Raw genomic sequence first — 21,208 nt, 5'->3', positions numbered from 1 at the left:
AGCATTTTAAAAAAACTGAGTGATCAAAGTACTTGACAGTGTCCCTTAAACACACACACAAGCCCCTGGACAGAGGAATCACACCAGCGAGGAGGTCAATACTGCCGAGGAGCAGCTGCATCTGCATAGTTCTAGGAGGAAAGATTGCAATGGTGTTGGTGCTAAAAAGTGTCATCCTGGCATTAAAGTAAGAGCGCGCTGCAGTGCCTACGCACGGACCTGCAGGAAACAAAGTGCATCAAATAACACGCCGAGTATGTATTGTAGAATAAATTTATTTACCTGATACAAATGAAACTAGGTGTGATGCTCCTTACTGTCAGCATGTCAATAGACAATTGATCTTATTTACAACTTCTAAAGGTCACACATGCAGCTGTGGGAACTGGCTACGTCGTCGTTGCTTTTTAGATAAATGCATCACGATATTTTGTATTGCACCAACATCTGTCTTACTGCCTTAGATTTAAATAAGTTACATTACAGTGCAAAAGAGGTTGATTTGCACAGATGATAAAAAAATCCAATGTTATGAAGTGGAGGCTTACGGTTTAACATTCATCTGTAATCGTTTCCATGGGTTTATAAATAGGAGAGCATTGTACAGAAGCTGTTGGAGTAGGATGTTTGGATGATACAATACAGAGAGAGATCCGTCTACAACCCAAGGCATGCATTATCTGATATTGTACATTGTATAAACTGACATTTTACATACAGGAATATGGAAATTGGCTGACAGCTCTGCAATTCTTGTTCAAGGATAACCAAACTCTTCTCCATGCAGCACAGAAACCCAACTTCTCTGGAGAGAGTTCCGACTTGGTAAGCTATATTGCACGTTTGTACATCTGTATCATGAAGTCCTAATGGTACCACACATTTCTTCCACAGAGAACACAATGAGTTTTGTTTTTAGGGAAAGCAAAGAATCTTTACACGATACATGCAGAAGTTTTGGTAGATGTGTTGCTAAAAACACATGCACGCAACAAAACAACCTTACATTTCTGCAAAATTGTTTAGGAAGCGATTACTCCAGTATTGCTGAAAAGGAAAGAAAGAAAAGGCATCAGTTAATGAAAGGATGAATGCTAAGTATCATTATACAAGCAAGACTAAGATCAACAGTGACAGAAGAAAGAATGTTAAGTTTGGTAACTGGCTGCTCTGTCATTGAAGGGACACTCTCAGGTTACTTTGTTCTTGAAGCTCAGAATCCTCTGGATTAAGGCTCAGCTCTCTTGATTATCAGCAGAGCCAGCACTTCCTACTCGAGACTGCAGTGAAAAACAAGACACATTTAATTAGCTTTTGCCTTTCTCTGCCTGACCAGTGGTAACAGACAATTCTCACTTCTTTGGAATTTTTACTTTCAAGTTCCACACCACGCACTTGTTTTTTACAGTCGAGGCATTACGGCAAGTTTGGCCCCAAAGTGACCTAACAATGTCCCTTTTCCAAGTTAGGCAGCTTGTTCTGGGAAGCAGTAGGAAAGCTTTGAAGAAGTCATTAAACCACGGATTAATGTGTAGGCAAAGGGTAGAGTACAACATCCTAAAGCTCCTGCTGTACTTCACCCCTACCACAGCATAAGGTCAGCCTTGTGTCTGGAGAGACTGCTCTGAGTCCCTACAGCTCCAGGGAAGCTCTTCCAAACACTGCTTCAACACTAAAATTTGGGCTCTCCTGCTAAGATTTGAAAATGCATATTAATGCAATTAAGGATGTAATTAGCAGAGATTAGGGAAACAGTTAATGGTTAGAAGTGCAAAAAAGTAAACAAGACAGGTGCAAGAGACAGACGACTCTGTATTGGTTTTACCTCCCTTCATGTCAGCAAATCCAGCCCCCTTTGGGCTGTGTACCATGAACTCTGGGCTCGAGCTGTGTTCTCGGGCCGGCACTGCTGTACTGCATTCTATCATCAGATTAAAAACTCAGTTTCGTACCAGGAACCTCCCCAACAGCCTCTCTACCAACACAAGCCTCGGAGCACTTTGACAGACGGGTAGAAATGTTTTTCTGCAGCCTCTTTCATACTCATTTTTTTGCAATAATGTTTTGGGAAACCAAGTATGAACTATTTTTATTGCTCAGATGCCAGCAAGAAGGAGCAGCTCGTTGTGTAGCTCAGCACTTTGGATCGCTCACACGTGAAAGCAGAGAGCCCCAAGGCACTGCAAAGACAAAAGCTCCTGTCTAAAAATTCAATGCATGACTGCAGCTGCCTGAGCATCCTCCTTGCTACAGAACACGGGATTCAGGAGGAGCTGCTCTCATTCCAAATCCCACTGGGTTCCCAGCACAAGCCAATATCCTTCCTGGTGTTCCCAGCATAAGGCAGCATCAATCCCATGATTGATCCTGGTCTTACACACCCCTCTCACACTGGAGAATAAGCAGTGATGTGTGAGGGCACCAAGGAATCCAGAAAACAGCAGAGATGAAAAAGCTCGGTGAGATGGGAGCAAAGAGAAACAAAAAATATGAAGTTATTTTTAAGAATGGAATGGGAGATCAAGCCTGGGGAATTCTGAGTTAGTACTGCTTGACTAAGGGCTGCTGTTACCTTCTCTGGGCTAACATGGTTCAGTAGGAGTTACCTTCTTCAACCCCAGCACTGGGGAAGTTGGAGAGGAAGTATTTGGGACCAAAGAAATTAAATGAGATGTTGGTAAATGAGTCTGTCCTGAAAAGTCCTCCCTTCCTGGCTTCTCCAGCTGAAAGGACTGAGGCTGAAGGATGACAGGATCTATACAGCTCAGGATAAACACTTTAGTTCAGACATTTCCTGCAGAAATTACAAACTTTGCACTGCAGTTCTGTACTTTCTAGACCAGAAAAGCCCTCAGCTGCCTCATGCTCCTCCTGCAGCCTCCCCCAGCCTGCTCACCTGCCAGGGCTGAAGCCCAGACCCAGCACTCCAGCTCCAGGACCACAAAGACGTGATTCCAGGGCAGGATGCTTCACTGCCCAGGAGGAAGCTCATGGTAGGTCTGAACATTTGGTCAATCCCAACCAGGCAAGGGTGGGATTTACCACACTGGGAAAACAGAAGTCCTGAAAGCACAGCACAGCCTGCCATCAAACCCGAGACCAGCAAGCGCTGATCTTGGGGAAGCCTATTGCTCCATTTCTGCAGGAAAACTTGGACAAGACTGGGAGAAATAGAAGAAAAACAGGGCAGATGAAGACTGCTTGGGCTCTGTAGGAGCACCTTATAAAACCTGACTGTTCCTGTAAGCTCAGGAGCCTGCAGGGATGGAGCCCACTCCATCTGCCCACCACTCATCCAGCTTTCAAGGCAAACTCCAAGGAACACAAGGCCCTACCCCAAGTGCCTCTGAGACTGCGGCATGAACGAGCTCTCAGATGTCTGTGGAAATCCATGACAAGCAGCAAGATTCATCTTCAACACTGACAGATCCAACAGAGAAGGTGTTGAAGACTGAATTCTACTTATCTACAGTCATTCACCCCTTCAGCTTCTTAAGAGAGGGGAAAAGGGGGTGTATAGCAGGATTATTTGGCATAAAAGACGCGAACAAGAAGCAAATTATTCATGGTGGCAGCCAGACACGTGGCTTTAAAAAGGCCACCACGTGGTGCTCTGAGGTTCAGCAGAACCTGTGTTCAAGGATTCAGTGGCATTCCTGCCCTGGAAACATCTGTCAATAGCAGTGGGAGCACACAGAACTAAGCTGCTAATTTGTTTCCAGCAAGTAACATACTGGTACACACTTTGATCTCAAGGAATCCTCCATCACAGGAACTATTATTTTTTGTTTCAAGAAACAGGGACGAGTCTCATACGGCTCCTTTGTTATTGATACAGCAAATGGCCAGCACAGGCCAGTGGTTTTGTGGAATGCAAAACCTTAGCTTGGCTCTTCCACACTAAAAAAGGGCATTCGAGGAGATTTGAATGCTCACAGTTTGGCAACACACCTACTACATCATCAGGTCAGCTCCTCTGAGCCACTTCAGCATCAACTCAAACAAGTCAAAGTCTCTATAAACAAAGTATCACAATGCAGTGGAATTTCTGATAGAGCCTCTGTGTTCTGAGGGAGCATCTCTCCACTTGAGAGCTTAAACCTTGAGAATTACGTGTGCTCGCTGGATTCCAGCTGGCACCAAGAGAACATAGCCTGGAACTATCCTTCCCGTCTAAGAGGGATCACAAAGCTGCTTGAATTTGGTTACTAAAGCAGACTGAGCCAGCACAAGATAACAGCACCTGCTGCTCTACAGACACAGTGACCCCAGGGCAAGTTTCAAAGACTGCCCTGTTAAAGTGAGACTGTTCTTTTGCCTTCTCAGATGGCAAATAACAAATAATGAGCTGTTTTTGCCAGGAGCAGCACCTGCCCTTCGAGCACTGCAGGTACCAGGGACAAGGGAAGGGTGCTCAGCTCTGAAGGGCAGCCCCTACTTCAGAGCAGGGAAAAGCTTTGGAGTAAACCAGCACCTGACCACGAGTACCAGAGAGTTTTGGACACTAAACATTCACGGTAACAGCTGTCAGGGTCTTAAGTTACAGATTTGTCTGATTTTATCTCAAACTTAAGACCAAAAGCTGTAAGACCTTGGGGCACTAAGGCTCCCAGGTGCCATAAAACAAGACCCTAAAGTACACTAAACCAAAAGCAAGTGCTTTGCCTTTGGAATCAGTAATTTGAGCTTCAGACCACAAAACAAGAGTCTAAAGTGGTGATAATAATGTAGCACAGCAGAGTTTGACAAAACACAGCATGGGAATGAAGGAAATTACTATTTATTCTTCAACATGTATACAGCATATGCTATTTTACAGCAAGTCACCACTGGCAGGGTGAAATGGAAGAAAAATACTCACTTTAGTCGATGAAAGTTGGAAGGCATTGGAGAAAAACACCACAGTTAGGACTGTTAATGACTTACACATTGTTGATACAGGACTGAATTTGAAAACATGCTTTAACATTTACCGTAATAATGAAGGTGGTTAGTGCCACATTAAAATAAAAATAGTTCTATACAATATGTTCAATTTGGTCATGTGCTATTTACAGATTTTACAAAAAACACACACGAGCTTGTTACTTCAAGTCAGGCTAACAATAGGCCAGCAGAGTAACTCCATGTATACAACTGAGCATTAGTGCCCTAAGTGTAGGAAATCCAATTTCTAGCTATGCAGTGCAAGTTATTTTTTCAGGTCTCATTGCAAATTTTGGTCTTAAAGGGGAAAAAAAAAAAAGAAAGAAAAAGAAAGGATCTGACACGTGTAAAAAAGGTATTAAACTCCAACTTAAACCCCTCTTTTTAATTGAAACAGTTGTGTGTGTGTGTTAAAAAGGCTTTAGATTTAAGGAGACAGAAGTAGCCCTCCCTATCCCTGCGTAATGGGCAACACTGGCAAAGTAAGGTCTGTTACAATAAAATACAATAGACAAATAAATAATCCTTAAAAAAAACAACCCTATGTGTGTTGAGAGTATGGAAGAACCCCAGCAGGCTGCACCTGGAATGGTATTTTCTGCACGAGCGAGATCAGGCATACCTCATACAGAAAGTGGTGTAAACAAGGACAGTCAAGAACCGAGAGTGAGGGAAGAGGGGACCGAGAAGAAATCCTGACCCAGGGAGCAGGACTCTCTACCCAGTGCAGAAAGTTCTGCTCGTGAACAAAACCTGACTTTATGACAAATTAAGTTTGGATGATCATGCAGAAGACAAACAGTTACATGCTTTTTTAGTTTTAGACAACACACATTCATTCCCTAAAATCTGCTGCCAATTTAGTTTGATAGTGTCCGCTGGCTCAAAAAAAATTTACTTTTTTTTTACATGATGAATAGACTATTGAACAGAACACTGTACATGCTTTTCATCTACAAAAAAATATTTGCATAAAATAGTGTTAGTTCTCTGTACATGTCAATGGACACTTTAACTGTGTATAAAAGAGGAATATATTGCCCCCACTGAAGTCAGAAAAAGCAAAAAACCAAAATCTAGATTATGAAACCTCCATCACCGGCAAATATGTTCATGTGAAAATTCAGCAGAAATAGACAGTTGCTCTAAACAATAAAAAAATTAAGTTAAACTTTTTTTTTTTTCCTTTGAATGTAAAACTCGTCACCATGTCAGTCAAGACCAGAACATATCACTAAAGTTAGTGTCTGTGCTGTAAAGCCAGATAACCAGGGGCATAGTAATGAACACAAACGGCCAGGAAACTCCTTCGGTGCATGCTGACAGAGCACAGGGTTTGGTGGCAGGCCGCACACTATCATCTTTACCAGGTTCCAGGTAGTTACGGGCCACATATTTAAGTGTTTCATCCAGCAGAATGACAGGGAGGGAGATTTTCAATACCATCAGCCACTGCGTCACGTTCAGAGGCGTGATCTGGAAGATAATCTGAAAGAAAAGCCAGGGGTTACCAAGCTCCCCCTCCAGCCCTGGCCTCAAGCCTCACACAAGGTTTTGCTCTGTCTGGGAGTTCAAGGGTGGGGGTAAGGAACGAGCACTTACTGGCAGTGGTTCCACATAAAGGATAAGGAAGTGGAGGGACATGGACAAGCAAATGGCCCCCACCAGCCAGATGTTCTCCCACGGGGGCATCCTCATCAGGGACTGGTTTTCTGACAGGCTGCAACAGAAACACGGCTGGTGTGTGACTGTAACACCAACAGGAAGCTCTGAGAACCACAAAGCAGCCTGGCAAGGCACGGGGATCCCAGGCAGGAAACAGCCCAGGATACAGTTTGGATGCTGCAACTTCCAACTGGCCTGGAAGTCAGCTTAGCAAAGCAGTCACCATCAGCCTCGGGTTTATTCTCGAGAGTCTCAAGTGTTCTGCTCGTTCCTGATCTAGCCTGTTCTTCTCACTATGACTCCAAAATCCTCTCCATGAGAGAGGAGAGGGAAGTGTGGACATGGCAGCCTAAGACACAATCCCCCCGAGTCTACCAGGGCCCCAAGTGTACCCACTTCTGCTCAAGTTCACAGGAAGACTTACAGAGGGTCAAGAACTTGCACCTTCTTAATGCTTGGCTCTTGATTCCATCTGCATTTATGCTGTGCTGGAGAGGAGGCTGAGATCCAGAGCAGCAGATGTAGAGCAGTATCTTTATGTAGGACTACCCCAGTGCACTTGCATTTCAAGTTTATTTGTTTTTAAATTAACTGACCTCTAAGCTATTTGAAGAAAAATACCCTTGACATTGTGCTATTTAGTGGTTTCCATTTATAATCTAATATTAATTGGCTAAACCCACACTCCCTTAGGGCAGGAAAAGCTATTTTCCATATCTTCAGCATTCTTATTTTAGTTCTCCTTGATATCACTTTATACCAACATAGGAGGGATAATCTGATTGATTAAGCTTAGATTAAAAATAACGGAAAATATTTCAGTTGCTTGTGCTTAGTAAAATACCAGAGTGAATTGGCAGACTTAAAAATACACCTTATGATAAGAGATCTCAAATGTTATCTAAGAGTCACTTTGTTTGCACTACCAGAACTCGGAAGGGAAATGTGACTCACTCTTCATTAGCTGAGCTGTCCACCAAGGATCAAATTGCACAAAAAGCAGGATTTTGGACAAGCTATGCAGAGGCTTGGCTTTCCTGTTGGGACATACGAACCTGTTGAGAGCATTGCACATCTCTATGGTGACAAGCACAGAAAGAGCCATTGTCATCGGATACGGGGACTCAAACACCACACAGTCGACCCCGTAGAAGTCTGGGTTGTCCTCCTTGCACTGCAGAAAATGGCTCTGGAACAGAACAGAGTCAACTCACTTCCACAGCTTGTTACCTTTTAAAATGTAAAATAGGCAACTAGAAAAAAGCAGTGAGTGTTACAGAAAGGAAAGTTATTACTGTAACTCCTAAAAGCAGTGCTTATAAACTTTTGCCTGCTTTAGAAAAATCCCCTTTAGGCTTTCATTTACAAGACAACAATTAGTCCTTCAAATTGTTAGAAGCTCAGGTATCCCAACTGTGAGCTTTGCTATCAAGACTAATTAATCATGATGAAGTTTTATAGTAACAAGTCTGAAAATGTCTAATTATACAAATTCCCGTAACCTACCAGGTTTGTACAGTCATTTCAAGTATGAAAGCAGCAAGAACCTCCCCTCTCCCCCCAAAGATATTAAACTGAACAAATACCAGCTGGTAAAAGGAAACTCTTGGACCACCATCAGCAGCAATAAACCACCAAGCAGCAGCACCCACTGTGGCAGCACCAACGTAACCTGAAAGTAAACAAAGAGCTTTTCTCAGCGCTGTGAACCATACTCAAGACAAGACCTCGCTTGCCACACTTGAACTTCGGCCTCAAGACTTCCAGTACTGAAAAAAAAATTGGTTGTAATTGATGTCTTAGTTTATTTAAGGGAAAAAAAAAAGCCATTAGTACTTACATCCAATAGCCAGGTAACGGAAGAAGAGCCACCCACTGATCAGGGGCTCTTTGGGGTTGCGTGGTGGCTTATTCATGATATCAAGATCAGGAGGGTTAAAGCCCAGGGCAGTGGCAGGGAGACCATCCGTCACAAGGTTTACCCACAGCAGCTGAACAGGAATTAGAGCTTCAGGAAAACCCAGGGCAGCAGTCAAGAAGATACTACAAAGAAACCCACCAGTTACAAGCTTGTTCTTGTGCATGTCAGTAACGTTTAAGTCTAAGCCTGCAGCAGCACTTCTGTTCTCTCTTACCCACCGAAGATCACAAGCTGAATATTCACAATCAGAAAACTAAACACATACCCAAGAGCAAAGACTAACCACTGGCATGCAAGCTTTGAAGCATTGTCTTCTTCTTCTGGTAACTTCAAAAATTAGGGTTGTTTTTTCCCTACTTGTCTGTATAGGTAAATATATATATACACATGGATAAAGGCTTGCAAACCACTTTCTTCAAGACACATTTTAGCTCAAATGACTAAGCTTCATTTCCCTAGATTACTGCTAGTCCCTGCAGAAGTTTAATGAGCCTGTAACTTTCATGGCTCCAAGCCTGTGTGAATAAATAGAACAGAAATAGGGGCTGCAGCAAGAGCCATATGAAGGACAGCCTTAAAGCTGACAAGAAACAAGGCAAGACAATTGCTGTGCTTTATCCCACTCTGGGAGAAAGTCTGCTTTGATGTGAGGAGACCAATATTTACATTTTGTCACCAGAAATGCATTCTGTGGTGCTGGGTCACCACTGCTCCTCCCAGAGGAACACAAGACATGTTCCTGAAATCTGAGGTTAAGCAAACATCTAAACCATGCCCATAACTACGTTATCTGAAATTCCAGATCTTGTACTATTTGATTAAGGTTTTGGTTCTCCTTCTCTAGAGAATTATTCCAGTCATAGAAACAGTTGGAAAGCATTACTTACTGAGCTAGAATATTCTACATAACACAATGTGCAACTTTTGTGGCAAGCTACAATTCTTCACTAAAGACCAGGCCAGAAACATGCAACTTCCACAGAGATCCATTACCTGGAGAACTTCCTCCTCCAGTTTTAGTGAGAAATACTGAAGGACTCTAGCTCAAAGGAAAAATAAATTTAAACCTACCAAACAACTTCCCCAACATTGGAGGAGATCAGGTATCGGATGAACTGTTTCATGTTGTTATAAATTGCCCGTCCTTCTTCCACAGCAGCCACAATTGTGGAGAAGTTGTCATCTGCTAAAACCATTTCAGAAGCAGTTTTGGCCACTGCAGTACCAGAACCCATGGCAATTCCAATTTCTGCTTTCTTCAGTGCAGGGGCATCATTGACACCATCCCCAGTCTAAAACGAGAATTCAGAGTTGGGTGGGCATTAACATACAGATCCAGAAAGGAATTTTGCACTGGGTGTGGTTTGGGATCCTTAAAACTCACTAAGTGCAGGGAAACATAGAAGCAAGTGTTTTCCAGAATGGGGAATTACTCTGAGAAGGCCTAATTAGGGTTTAAACATAGCATTTGCCTTTCTAACCAAGTAACCATCGCTTACCATGGCTGTGATCTCATCGAAAGACTGAAGAAACTCCACGATTTTGGATTTGTGGGAAGGCTCTACACGGGCAAAGCACCGAGCATGGTGACAGGCATCTCTCTGGGCAGCAAGGGACAGCTCGTCGAATTCCCGGCCGGTGAAGGCTTTGGTGGACACGTCCTCATCTTCCACAAAGATCCCGATGCGGCGGCAAATGGCCACGGCCGTGCCCTTGTTGTCACCAGTGATCATAATAACTCTGATGCCAGCCTGTTTGCACAGCTTTATGGATGAAGCTACTTCAATCCTCGGGGGATCCAGCATTCCCACACAGCCCACGAACGTCAGGTTGGTCTGAAACAAGATAGGCTGAGTTTTAGTGCAAGATCCTGCAGATTTCTCCTCTGGCAGCAGCGAAATAATTGTTTTCCCTGCACGTTACATCTCTCTGTGTCGTGACACTTGGGGTCGCTCCTTGTCCTGCCTTACCAAATTTTACTTCAAATGCACTAATTTTACAAGTTAAAACGTGCTCTACTTGCCAGCCTTGCAAATTCAACCTGCAAGCATTGAGTCTTTCATTTTTATCATCAGTGCCAGGAGCAGAGAGAGCACAAGCCAAAACTCATGCAACTATTATTACCTTCCTTCTAAATAGCAGATACAGATTTCACTAGAAAACTACAGAGCAGCTAAGATGATAATCATGGACTGAGCCCTTGCAGCTGTCAGCACAGAGGCAGGCAAGTGAACCTGACTCCCAGAGCAGGTATGTTCCACCACACAATCCCAAAAAAAGTCTTGCAGTTGAGCAATGCCAAACTGAAAAACCGTAAGAGCTGAAACAACACCACAATTTTTGGACTGTTTAACTGAGTTCTTCTTGTGCTTTTAGCCAAGCAGCAGCAGTCTGTCTACATGCCATCAACAGTTTCTCCTAAAACACAAAGTCTGTTCTTACACCGAGCATTCCCTCCACACGTGAGGAACTGTTGTGTCTGACATCAAAAATACCCAGAAAGAAAATTCTCAGATGTAACTTCCTCAAGGAATAATCAAACATAAGGAGTCACCATTCTCCAGTTTGGGAGAGGCAGAAGTGCTACAAATCTTACCTCATAGTTAATGAAATTTGAGGAGTCCTCCAGATTCATTTCCTCTTTTTTGGGAGGATTGTCATGGGTTGCCAGAGCCAAGCAACGCAATGTGTCTCTGCCAGTTCCCCATTCTCTAATGACAGACATTATTTTCTGCTTAATTCCTGAGGTTAAAGGTATTTTAGCATTTCCAACACGGACATGTGTACATCTGTCAATCACACCTTCAGGAGCACCCTGCAGAGGCAAAAAGTAGTTTAGCTTAATAAATCCCTTTCCATTACAACATTTGCTTAAATTATGAAGTCCTTCCTCCCACTTCAAGCTGCAGTTCGTTGTACCATAATTTTTAAGTATGTAACACCATTTCACCACCACACTCACTCAAGGGACTGACCTTAACAAACATCTTGCTCATGGATGTGCGGCTCGGTTTGTTCGGAGTACAATAGACAGACATCGACTTCCTGTCTCTTGAGAATTCCAGAGTGAATTCCTTCTTCATGAGTTGTTTTATTACCTTATTAAAACAAAAAGCATACAAATGCATTTAGGTGATACATACTACAGAGCTATCTTCCCAAACAATGCCAATAAAGGGGGACTCACTGAGTTGCAGGCGTTTGCGCGTTCAATTCTAGAAAGTCCCTTCAGGTCTGTGTCAAACACGTTCATTTTCTCAACCAGACACGTAAGCGCCGTCTCTGTGGCTTCACCAACCTTTTCATAAACTCCCTTAGCCTTGAGTTAACACAAAGCAAACAAAAGCACAGGAGTTTAAACCTCACCTGGAACCTACCACAGACAAAAGCTCAAGTTTCACAAGGGTGGGGGGGGGAACAGGGGAAAAGCTTAATGAGATTTAATGTGGCACATGAAACAAGTAAAACTACTTGAAAAGAGCAGCTTTGAGGAGTTTGATTTGTAGGAATTTGAAGCCCTTACCCTCAAGAGCAGCAGAGAGAGGTGTCAGTACTTTATCATCAAGCATTTAAGACATTTTGGGATTGGCAGCAACTGTAAGGCAGTGAGGCAAAGCAAGAAAGCAGCACCAGGAAATCTCCAAATTACAGAATACACTTGCTGCTGGATTTAGTTCTCAGTGTTCAACAAACAAGTAATTCTCAGAATTAATACTTCAGAGGGCCTAAATACTCTCCCTCCTTGACTAGAAGGGGATTTACCACTGCAAGGTATTACACAGACAGATGAGAACATTTATCCTCATTCCCACACTCTCCTCTGTTCCAGGATATGAACTTACTTCATTGTAATCCAAAGAGGAGTCATTGCAGAGTGCACAGATCGTTGCAAGTTCCACAAGACCATCATACTGGCTACATTTAATCAGTTTGTCATCTTTATGCCTTTCCAGAAGAAGAAAAGGGGGAGACTGAAGTTAGTTATCTAGAATTAGCATCTCATCTTTTCTTTATCCTCTTTACTGCATTTCCATTTAGTACAATGCTCATTAGTTATGGACTTGGAACTACAGAAGTTGTTGAGAAGAGCAGGATTGCTAAAGGGGAGTTCTGAAGTTTGGTCAGAGCCATGAATGGAATGACAAGATCATTGATGACATCACTCCCTGAGTGACAAAACCTCACTTCCTCCAGTGACAGTCACACAGCCGCGTGGAAAAGGGCTCAGTGATGAGGCACAGGAAAGCACTATTTGAGCATGTGCAGGGCTCGGAGGGGAGATCCACACAGGAGAGGGATATTGCTGGATACCTGAGGAGTTTAGCTTCCTTCCTGCTGCATATTCTGCAGCTTCACTGCAATGCATGAAATGCATGAACTGGGCAGGCATTAAAGCAGATTTCACTTCTTTAATTTCCTAACAATCGATGTCTATTATATGTGAGCATCCTAAAGCCATGAAAAGTGAAGTCATTTCACAAGACTAACTCCACTAGAAAAGAAATACTCTTTCCTAGAAGTGGTACACACTTAATGACAAATATCTCAAGGCTTCAGAGAGAGGGAAGGTACATTTTCCTGAAGTAAAGCACCATTTTGACATCACAAGTAAGAAGCAACTTCTCTGCTTTCACATTTGGAAACAATGAATTGATTCCTTTTCTGGAACATTCCCATACTTCTACAGCAAGAATAAAAGAACCAAGACAGTGTTCAATACTGTTATTTTCCCACCAGCAAAATTAGCAAGACAGAGCTAATATATAACATCTTTTATTAAAGCTCCCAAGGAGGGGGAAAAAAAAAGGTCTGATGGAGGAAAGATGTGGATCATTACTCCGTAAGAATTCACAACACAGACTGTGACATGTCCCATTATGTAAGCTTTTGTTCAGTTGTGGCACTGCAAACAAATTCCAGTGTTGTGTAACACAGCACAAGAACAAAATGAATTTTAAGAAAACAAGTATGTTTTTCATGTTTCATTTTGCATATAATCCTACAGCCATAAGCTGTGGCTTTAAAGTCCAGCTCTCAGGTTGTCACCTCATCTATCCCATCCAAAACTTCCTGTTTTCACCTGTTCTGAACTCAAAGAACACCAGCATACTGGACTATCCATAGCTTGTTACACCAGGGTGTGCTTTTTATAACCCTTGTTTTTGTGTCCCTTATCAACAGTTTCTGAAGAACAAATGCAGTCTAAGGTGCTGGGATCAGTTCTGGATAAAGGAATTCTTTTTCTTACAGCTTCAGGTTTTTCAAGATTAACTCATTTGAAGGTCAAATGCAATCTGCCAGTTCTTAATTATTGTTGGGTTTGTGCTCTGTTTGCAGTAAGCACTGAGTGTGCTGACACATGGCAGAACTACTCCAAACTTTGACAAACTCCCAATATCCCTGCAAAATAAATCACTATGAAATCTGGGGCGTTTTTAGAAGGGAATATTTGTGATTTTATATTCTGAATGAATCTCAGGGGAGAGTCAGGTATCATATTTTTTAAGACTAAGTGAAAAATTACTGATTTAGTGCAAAAACACTTAATGGTTATGAAATTGAATAGGCTGTGGAAGCCAACAGTGTCTGAAGTACCAAGTAACACCTGTCAGAAATGGTTCATATCTGGAGCAGGTCCTGCTCTGGGGCAGTGCAATGGATTAACTGCCTCTTAACCCCCCCCCCCAAACTTCATTTTCAGTGACAGTTTGCAATCCAAGGTGAAGTCAGTCACCTTACTCAAAATCCCTTCAAAGCCACTGCTTTAAAAGCTGCCCATAAATGCAGAAATAAACCAGCCCTAAGGCTTGGAGTTGAGCTGAGTTTCCTTATGCTCCAGGAAGAGCCTTTCTGAGGCAACTTCCCTCTCTCAGAATCCTTTGTGAGTTTAACACACTTGTTCACTTTCTCCAACTTCAGCAAGTGAAAACAGCACATTAACAAACATTATCTGTCTCATTATCCCCCACATCTGGCACCACATTCTATTTTATTTTTTCGTTTATCTGGAGCTCTTGTGAGACCAGCTAAAGAGCAACAGCTGGGAGTTTTGCAAGGTCTGGAGTCACCTTGTCTAAGCAAATGCTGCCTCCTGAAATGAAAGTGAAAGCTTTTGACAGCAATTAGCTTTGAAATAAAAAGGAGAACTGGGGAATTAAGATTTCCAGCTGCTGGGAACACCAGGGTCTTAACTGCTGTGGGAATTAAACAGAGATAATCACTATTGAGATGGGCAAGATTGCAGGAGTCAGAGGCACACATGTGAAACTGCACAAGGCTCAGACGTTTACAATAACTGAAATTAAATTCTACTTTGCCCATAGCAGAATTCTACTCTGCAAGTAAAACTGAATTGATAAGATTATAAAACACATGGAGGACTGACCAAGTAAAAGGAGCTGTAACAAGCCAGTAAACTTTTCTTCAAGAAGCAGCCCTAAAAATTCCTGAAGTTTTCAGGATGAACCACTTACCTCACTAGTAGAGACTTGCAACTGCTAAAGTAAACCAAACCTCATTCCTTTCCTGAAGGACTGGGTTTAACAGCAGCTCAAATAGCAAAGGCTGGGATAAACACACATCAACTCAAGTACAGATGCACCAATAAACTACTGAGGGCCAGGGACAGGAATTTACAGTCAATTTAAGAGGTAACACATTCAGAAGATGCCTCAGAAAAAACAACTTCCCTATTCTCTGAGGCAGGGAAATTGGAAATACTGAGTTCACAGATTAGCAAATGCTTACCTTCTTCAGATTTACCCAGTTTTTACATAAAAGTAAACCTCACATAGAAGCACTGAGATAGCTAATCTCAGTCCAGTAAGACTTCAATAAAATAAATCCTCTCTACCCATAATTAATTTTTAGATTATCAAGGGAACTTGGCAATACTGGAGACTGTATTCAGTGTTATGAAAGTTTACTTTTCTACCATTTATCTTCGTTTTCCTGTTAATTACTTTGCCCCCAGCCCTTCAGTGTGCATTCTCACAGGCTGACCTTTCATTTATTAACAATCACTATTGAATATTACATGCATCCCTTTTCTAGACCAAAGTAATAGTGAATGCATAAATAGACAAATATTTAACTTGAACAGAACACTTACACTTCTCCCATGGGAGCATATGTTGAACCAGTTACAGTAAATTCGTTCAGAGAGCAGCTGTCTCCTTCTACTCTGTCCAGGATAAACATCTGAAATTAGAGAGTTACAAGTGTTACTATCTTTGAACAATAATTAATTCAAGAGATTTAAACAGGCCTTAAGCAAGCAGGTACAAGAGGCAAGTTCAGGCTGAATAAACAAACCAGACAAGTCCTGATCCTCCACACTTCGATCTCACATATGTTTGAACAGCTCCATACACGGAAGCACAAAGTGCAGGTAACAGCCCTTCTGCCTACAGATCTCTTTGGAAAACTGAGCTGAAAACCACAGGAGCTGTGTACACTTCAGCTGGGAAGACCATTGACACACCACCTGACAATCCTCACTAGATCCAAGCTCTTCCTAAGCTTCACAGATGTGTATTAATCCTCATGTAACACAAACCATGAACTAATTATCTGCTTTGAAACAGTCAAAAGCAGCTCAGCTGGACACTGTCAGCTTGGACACTGATAATTCCTCCCAAAATCAAAATAAAAGCATTTACAAATAGGAGAAGCTGAGATCTAAGAGGTGAGGTTTCAGCAAGAGTCAGACTATGGCCAGTTTCTCTTAATACCAGCCTTAAGCAAAAGTGTTGCTTGTCCTGGATTTCCAGTTACAAGTCACTTTACCACATGGAACACTGGGAGTTTAAACCATTCAGCCAACTCAAGTGCTGTTCTAGCACTGGTGAAATGATATTTTCAAATTCAGACACCCATCTGAGGGATGCAGTTGTACCTCTAAGAGACCTGCAACTCAGTCATTCCTTTGTTTCCTTTCTAGGAGAGCTGCAGGCAGAGCCACATCTGAGGATGGAGATAAAAACCACAGTGCCTGAAGCTGTCTTACTCTTCATGGCTTACTGGAGTGGTACTGGAGAAGATAATTTCTCACTAATTGATGGTGTATCCTAATGGAACTTCTGATCCACTGGTTAGTACAGGCCATTTTGTCACATCACATTTTAGCAATGTCCTCCTCTCCCCTCATCGTGCTGCCCCATGTTTTAGAGAAGCATTCTCACAAAATACAGCCCAATAAAATAAACTCATGGTTCCAGGTATTAGAATTTTGCTACATTTTTGCAAACTGCAATTCACATTCTGCTGCAGCTGTCAGAGGTTAACAAGGAACCAAGTAAGTTGTACTGGACAAGATCTAAAACATTTAGCCCTCTAAATAAGGAGCAGAGCATTTTGAGCTTTTAAATAAACACAACTTAAATGATGAGTTAACCAGGAAGCCTCCTGCTTTTGGCATCTGCAGGATGAAAAAATCCCTGCAAAGACTAGGGCAGTTATGCAACTCTACTGCAAGTAACCTCTTCTGGAATACTGATGAGCAGCTGCTTTGTGTCTCTTAGGTATAAATACTACGATACTTAAGGAAGCAGAACAAGTCAACCACCAATTAGAAAGAAAAAGCCATCAATCACACGAGAATAAAGTGCTTAGGGCTTACAAACTTTCACCACTGGTGTGCAGTGCTCAACATGCACACATTTGGAATTCTAACCCAATGTAATGAGACTCTGGACATTTCATGTTGGAGTTGCCGTGCCACTGAACATCTAAAGTTATTAAACAGAAGAATTCAGTGTTTTCGCCACTAAATCCCTACACAGAAGCACAAACTGGCAACTGAACACGCAGCATGTTAAGTGATCAGCCATGAAAGTCCCAAATTAGCCAACACTAGACAGAGTACTGGGGGGAAGGGAGGAAAGGCACAGAACTCGTGCTTACCTAAAAATACACCAACATTGAAGATGACCCTGGCAATGCTGGTGACACGGTCAACTGCACCTCAAGCTGCCAGATTAGTCAGTGTTGCACACTGAAAACACTACAGTGATCCACACGAGACCAGCAGAGCTACTGCAGGTAAGATAACCAAATGAAGGTGGAACCTCCTCAGAAGTGAACACACCTTTGACTTCCCAAGTTGCTGCAGTATATCTCCTTTTCTCATACTAAGTTTCTCCACCATTGTTGTCTTTCTCAATTAAAGACCCAAGTGTTTGACACTTACACACAGTCTGGTCGACAGTGTAACTTTCTTAAAAAAGGCATAAATCCCACCAAATAATTACCAACAACCTGAAAGGCTCCCAGACAAGTCAATGGAAAGCTGCTTACAAACAACTTTCTCTTCCTTGAGTGTGGGTAGAGCTATTTTTAGCCATGACTAAAGAAGGGAAGAGACAAAAGCCTTCAAGACTACACAGTGGAAAACTGAATTTAAAGTGGAGGCTTATCTTAGGAAAATAAAGCAGGATTTTGATAATATGAGAACCGAAAGAGCCGGGATCAGGAGAATTTGAGCCATGCTGACTACTGAGAGCAGCTGAGGAGAAAAGGAGCAGCAGAAGCAGCCAGTGGGACGTACCCTGCACACAGACATCTGGTTCGTGGTCAGGGTCCCCGTCTTGTCGGAACAAATCACCGAGGTGCAGCCCAAGGTTTCCACAGAGGGGAGGCTCCTCACAATGGCGTTCTTCTTGGCCATCCTGCGTGTGCCCAGCGCCAGGCAGGTGGTGATGACAGCAGGCAGGCCCTCGGGGATGGCGGCCACGGCCAGGGCCACGGCGATTTTGAAGTAGTAGATGGCGCCGCGGATCCAGGAGCCGCCGTGCACGGGGTCGTTGAAGTGGCCGATGTTGATGATCCACACGGCGATGCAGATGAGGGAGATGACTTTGGACAGCTGCTCCCCAAACTCATCCAGCTTCTGCTGCAGCGGGGTTCTCTCTTGCTCGGTGGCCACCATCTCGTCACGGATTTTCCCGATTTCCGTGTTTACCCCTGTTGCAATAACCACCCCCATGGCCTTACCAGCAGCAATGTTTGTACCCTGAGGTAAAGAAAGAGAAGGGAAAACTTGGAGTCAACCTACAAACAGGTTTTGTGGGTGAGTTTCTTTTGTTTGGTTTTAATTTAACAAAAAAAAAACCACCACAAAAACACCTCAAACCAAACCACCTCATGCAAGCTCAGATTGTGTCTCAGCCAGGACATGGAAAAGGGTAAAGAGGAAGAGGATGCCACTGCCTGTGTCTGTAAGGGAACACTCCAGGGTGGAATTTCTGCTCCCAGAACAGGCTCAAAATCAGTCACTATTGATCTCTCACAAGCAGCACAGCCAAACCCAGATGCTGAGCAAGCAGTATGTATTTCAACTGAAATACTGAATGTGTTTTCCCTCTTTTTTTTAAAATTAGGGCTCTATTTTGTCAGATTTAATGTTATTTACTATGAGTAATAGATGTGTTCTCTGAAGCTCCCTGTGTGAACATATTTAACATGGAAAGAACAGTTAAAATTAAGCAGCCTGCCAGCAAAAAGTTATTTTCTTATCTGAAAGATATTTAATGCTTCCTTTAAATAAATTTGAACAAACTGTTTCATGCCTATATAGAAAGCCAGTTCTCAATCGTAGCTACATGACACCAAAATTTGTGTGGGCTCTTACCATGCTGAAGAACTATTACTTCAGGAAATTACTGTAGAGACACTAAAAGTGTGTGTGCTCCACCTTCCAAGACTTCCTTGTAAAGGACAAAAATAATTTTCCTCATATAGACTGGTTTCATCCAGCATCTTCCCCTGAGGACAGCTTTTATTAAAAGTTAATTCTAATTTTTAATGCATTTAGTTCAATGTGTATGGAGACACACACAGACGTGTAGAGAACATAGCAAAGTCATGCAGCTTTTGGGGGAAGACCTGAAGTTCTGCACGTTTTTATCAGCTTCAGTGTTATTTTAAAAATGTTCTGAAAATCTCAAAACAAATAACTTACAGAAAAGAGCATGTTCTTCTTGTCTTGATTTACAGCACGAGGATCAGGCACAGGGTCAGTGTGCTTTATAACAGACACAGATTCACCTGAAATAAAGATAATAGTCTTAATAAGAGATTATGCATCTGGAGTCCTGGGGGACTCAAAAAGTTATAATCTTGAGCCCTGAAATTTTTAGGATGTCAAACTTCTTTCCTCAAATGTTGGCCAAGAAAGCTGAAAATTATGTATCAGCTTCTACAAACATGTCACACAGGTACAGAAAGGTTCCTCTTCTTTAAAAGCAGATGTTCATTGCTACACCAGATTTCACAAGGTGGTGCTCTCAGCTTCAGTCACTGAGTTACACTACTTTGTGTAAGCTCAAGAGAGCCAAAGCTTCCTCCTTTTAAAAGGATTTTGTTGAGCAGCATCTCAGACCTCAGTCCTATTTTATCAGTCAGGAGACTCAAGCATCAGCTTGGCTGAAAACAGCAAAGGCTTCCTTTAAAACAAGAATTCTGTTACTTAAATAAAGGCAAGGAATAGTCCCTTTTTATAGAATTCTGGTGGGTTATTTCTACTTATTCCGACAGCTTTACAGGCATGGAGTCCATTTTCCTATGCTAAACGTAAGTAAAGCTTGATCAGTCTTGTGCTATTCAGGATCTGTGGTGAGAAACTTTGGAGCCTGTTTCAAGACAGATTCAAGGATGAAAAATAGGCTTCCTATGAATACTTTACTGTTTTAAAATTCAGAGCTAGTTAACATTAATTTATGCTACCAAAACAGGCAGACAGATCTTCATGTTCCAGCTGAAAGAAAACTGTTGTGGCATGCTTGGTTGATTCCCAACTTCTTTCCTATATTCAGAAGTGCTGCTACTTTGTTTTGTTTTCAACAAATCTGAAAAGGGCTCTAAAAATAGCTCTTGCATTTGAGGGCTGGTACCAGAAAACACACGAATGTGAGCGCACAGAATTTCAGCAAATAAGGCTTGAGTGTATTGAGTCTTTAGTGGCAGCAGCTTAAAAGCTGCCAGTATTGCAAAAGTTGTTCTCTCCTGTTGCAGAAGACATTTAGTAGATTTACATACTTTCATATTTGAGTGGCGACAAGATGTTCAAACCTAGCAGACTCCGTGAACTAGAAGAGAAATTCATAATTTTTATTTTCATTTCCCACAAATTGCTTGTGTCTGTTGAGAGAAGGGGATGACCAAAAAAGCATTACAAGACGCAGTAAGAATGTTCATCCCACTAAAGGGAACACAAAGCCAATGATGAAGCAACATATTCAGCCACTCTAGAAGTTACCAGATCAGAAATTTACTGCACTTGAATGCAGAGAACTTCAATAACTGCAAGCTTGTTTCTGATGGATCATTCCAAATAAACAGTGAAGAGGCACTTTCAATTATGCACATAATTACATAAAAGTCACAGAAACTGTACCTGTGAGAATTGACTGGTCTACCCTTAGAGTTGTAGATTTGATAGAAGTAATTCTTATATCAGCAGGAACCTTGTCTCCAACTACAAAGGAATGACAAGACAAAGTCAGAATTTTGCTGTTTGAGAGGTTTCTGACCACGTGTCCCTTAGCTCTTTCAGCCAGAAAAATGACTTTCCAATAACTGCTCAAATGACTAAGATCACCAGCAGTTTTTGCTGCTTTTGTGACTTGCAGTACTCCCATTTTCTGAGTATCCAATACACTTTGACAATTTAGACTTGCCCCTACCTAACCTCCAAGA

At 42.2% G+C, this 21,208-nt stretch overlaps 1 protein-coding gene across 2 annotated transcripts in view; it reads right to left on the bottom strand.

The window, feature by feature from the left end:
• Window positions 1–255: 255 nt before the first annotated feature.
• ATP2A2 (ATPase sarcoplasmic/endoplasmic reticulum Ca2+ transporting 2) overlaps window positions 256–21,208 on the bottom strand; it is a 43,980-nt gene continuing 23,027 nt past the window's right edge. The window contains exons 6-21 of one of the 2 annotated variants that reach the window (XR_004243626.1): window positions 20,907–20,987; window positions 19,473–19,558; window positions 18,060–18,524; window positions 15,624–15,712; window positions 12,355–12,457; window positions 11,700–11,831; window positions 11,488–11,610; window positions 11,109–11,327; window positions 10,012–10,347; window positions 9,584–9,804; window positions 8,432–8,634; window positions 8,178–8,263; window positions 7,647–7,780; window positions 6,529–6,646; window positions 4,862–6,414; window positions 256–1,047 (exon numbers count right to left, since the gene is read on the bottom strand). Coding sequence is in view for 1 of the 2 variants with exons in the window: in XM_032127768.1 (XP_031983659.1) it covers window positions 1,034–1,047; window positions 6,294–6,414; window positions 6,529–6,646; window positions 7,647–7,780; window positions 8,178–8,263; window positions 8,432–8,634; window positions 9,584–9,804; window positions 10,012–10,347; window positions 11,109–11,327; window positions 11,488–11,610; window positions 11,700–11,831; window positions 12,355–12,457; window positions 15,624–15,712; window positions 18,060–18,524; window positions 19,473–19,558; window positions 20,907–20,987 (2,531 nt within the window). In the remaining variant the exon portion in view is untranslated. The remainder of the gene's footprint in view (window positions 1,048–4,861; window positions 6,415–6,528; window positions 6,647–7,646; window positions 7,781–8,177; window positions 8,264–8,431; window positions 8,635–9,583; window positions 9,805–10,011; window positions 10,348–11,108; window positions 11,328–11,487; window positions 11,611–11,699; window positions 11,832–12,354; window positions 12,458–15,623; window positions 15,713–18,059; window positions 18,525–19,472; window positions 19,559–20,906; window positions 20,988–21,208) is intronic. The other variant, XM_032127768.1, reaches the window with a different exon arrangement.

The sequence above is a fragment of the Corvus moneduloides genome, chromosome 18 (assembly GCF_009650955.1).
Source record: "Corvus moneduloides isolate bCorMon1 chromosome 18, bCorMon1.pri, whole genome shotgun sequence".
Taxonomy (NCBI): domain Eukaryota; kingdom Metazoa; phylum Chordata; class Aves; order Passeriformes; family Corvidae; genus Corvus; species Corvus moneduloides.
The sequence above is the reverse complement of the archived record's forward strand: the minus strand, read 5'-3'. Positions and strand labels throughout refer to the sequence as shown.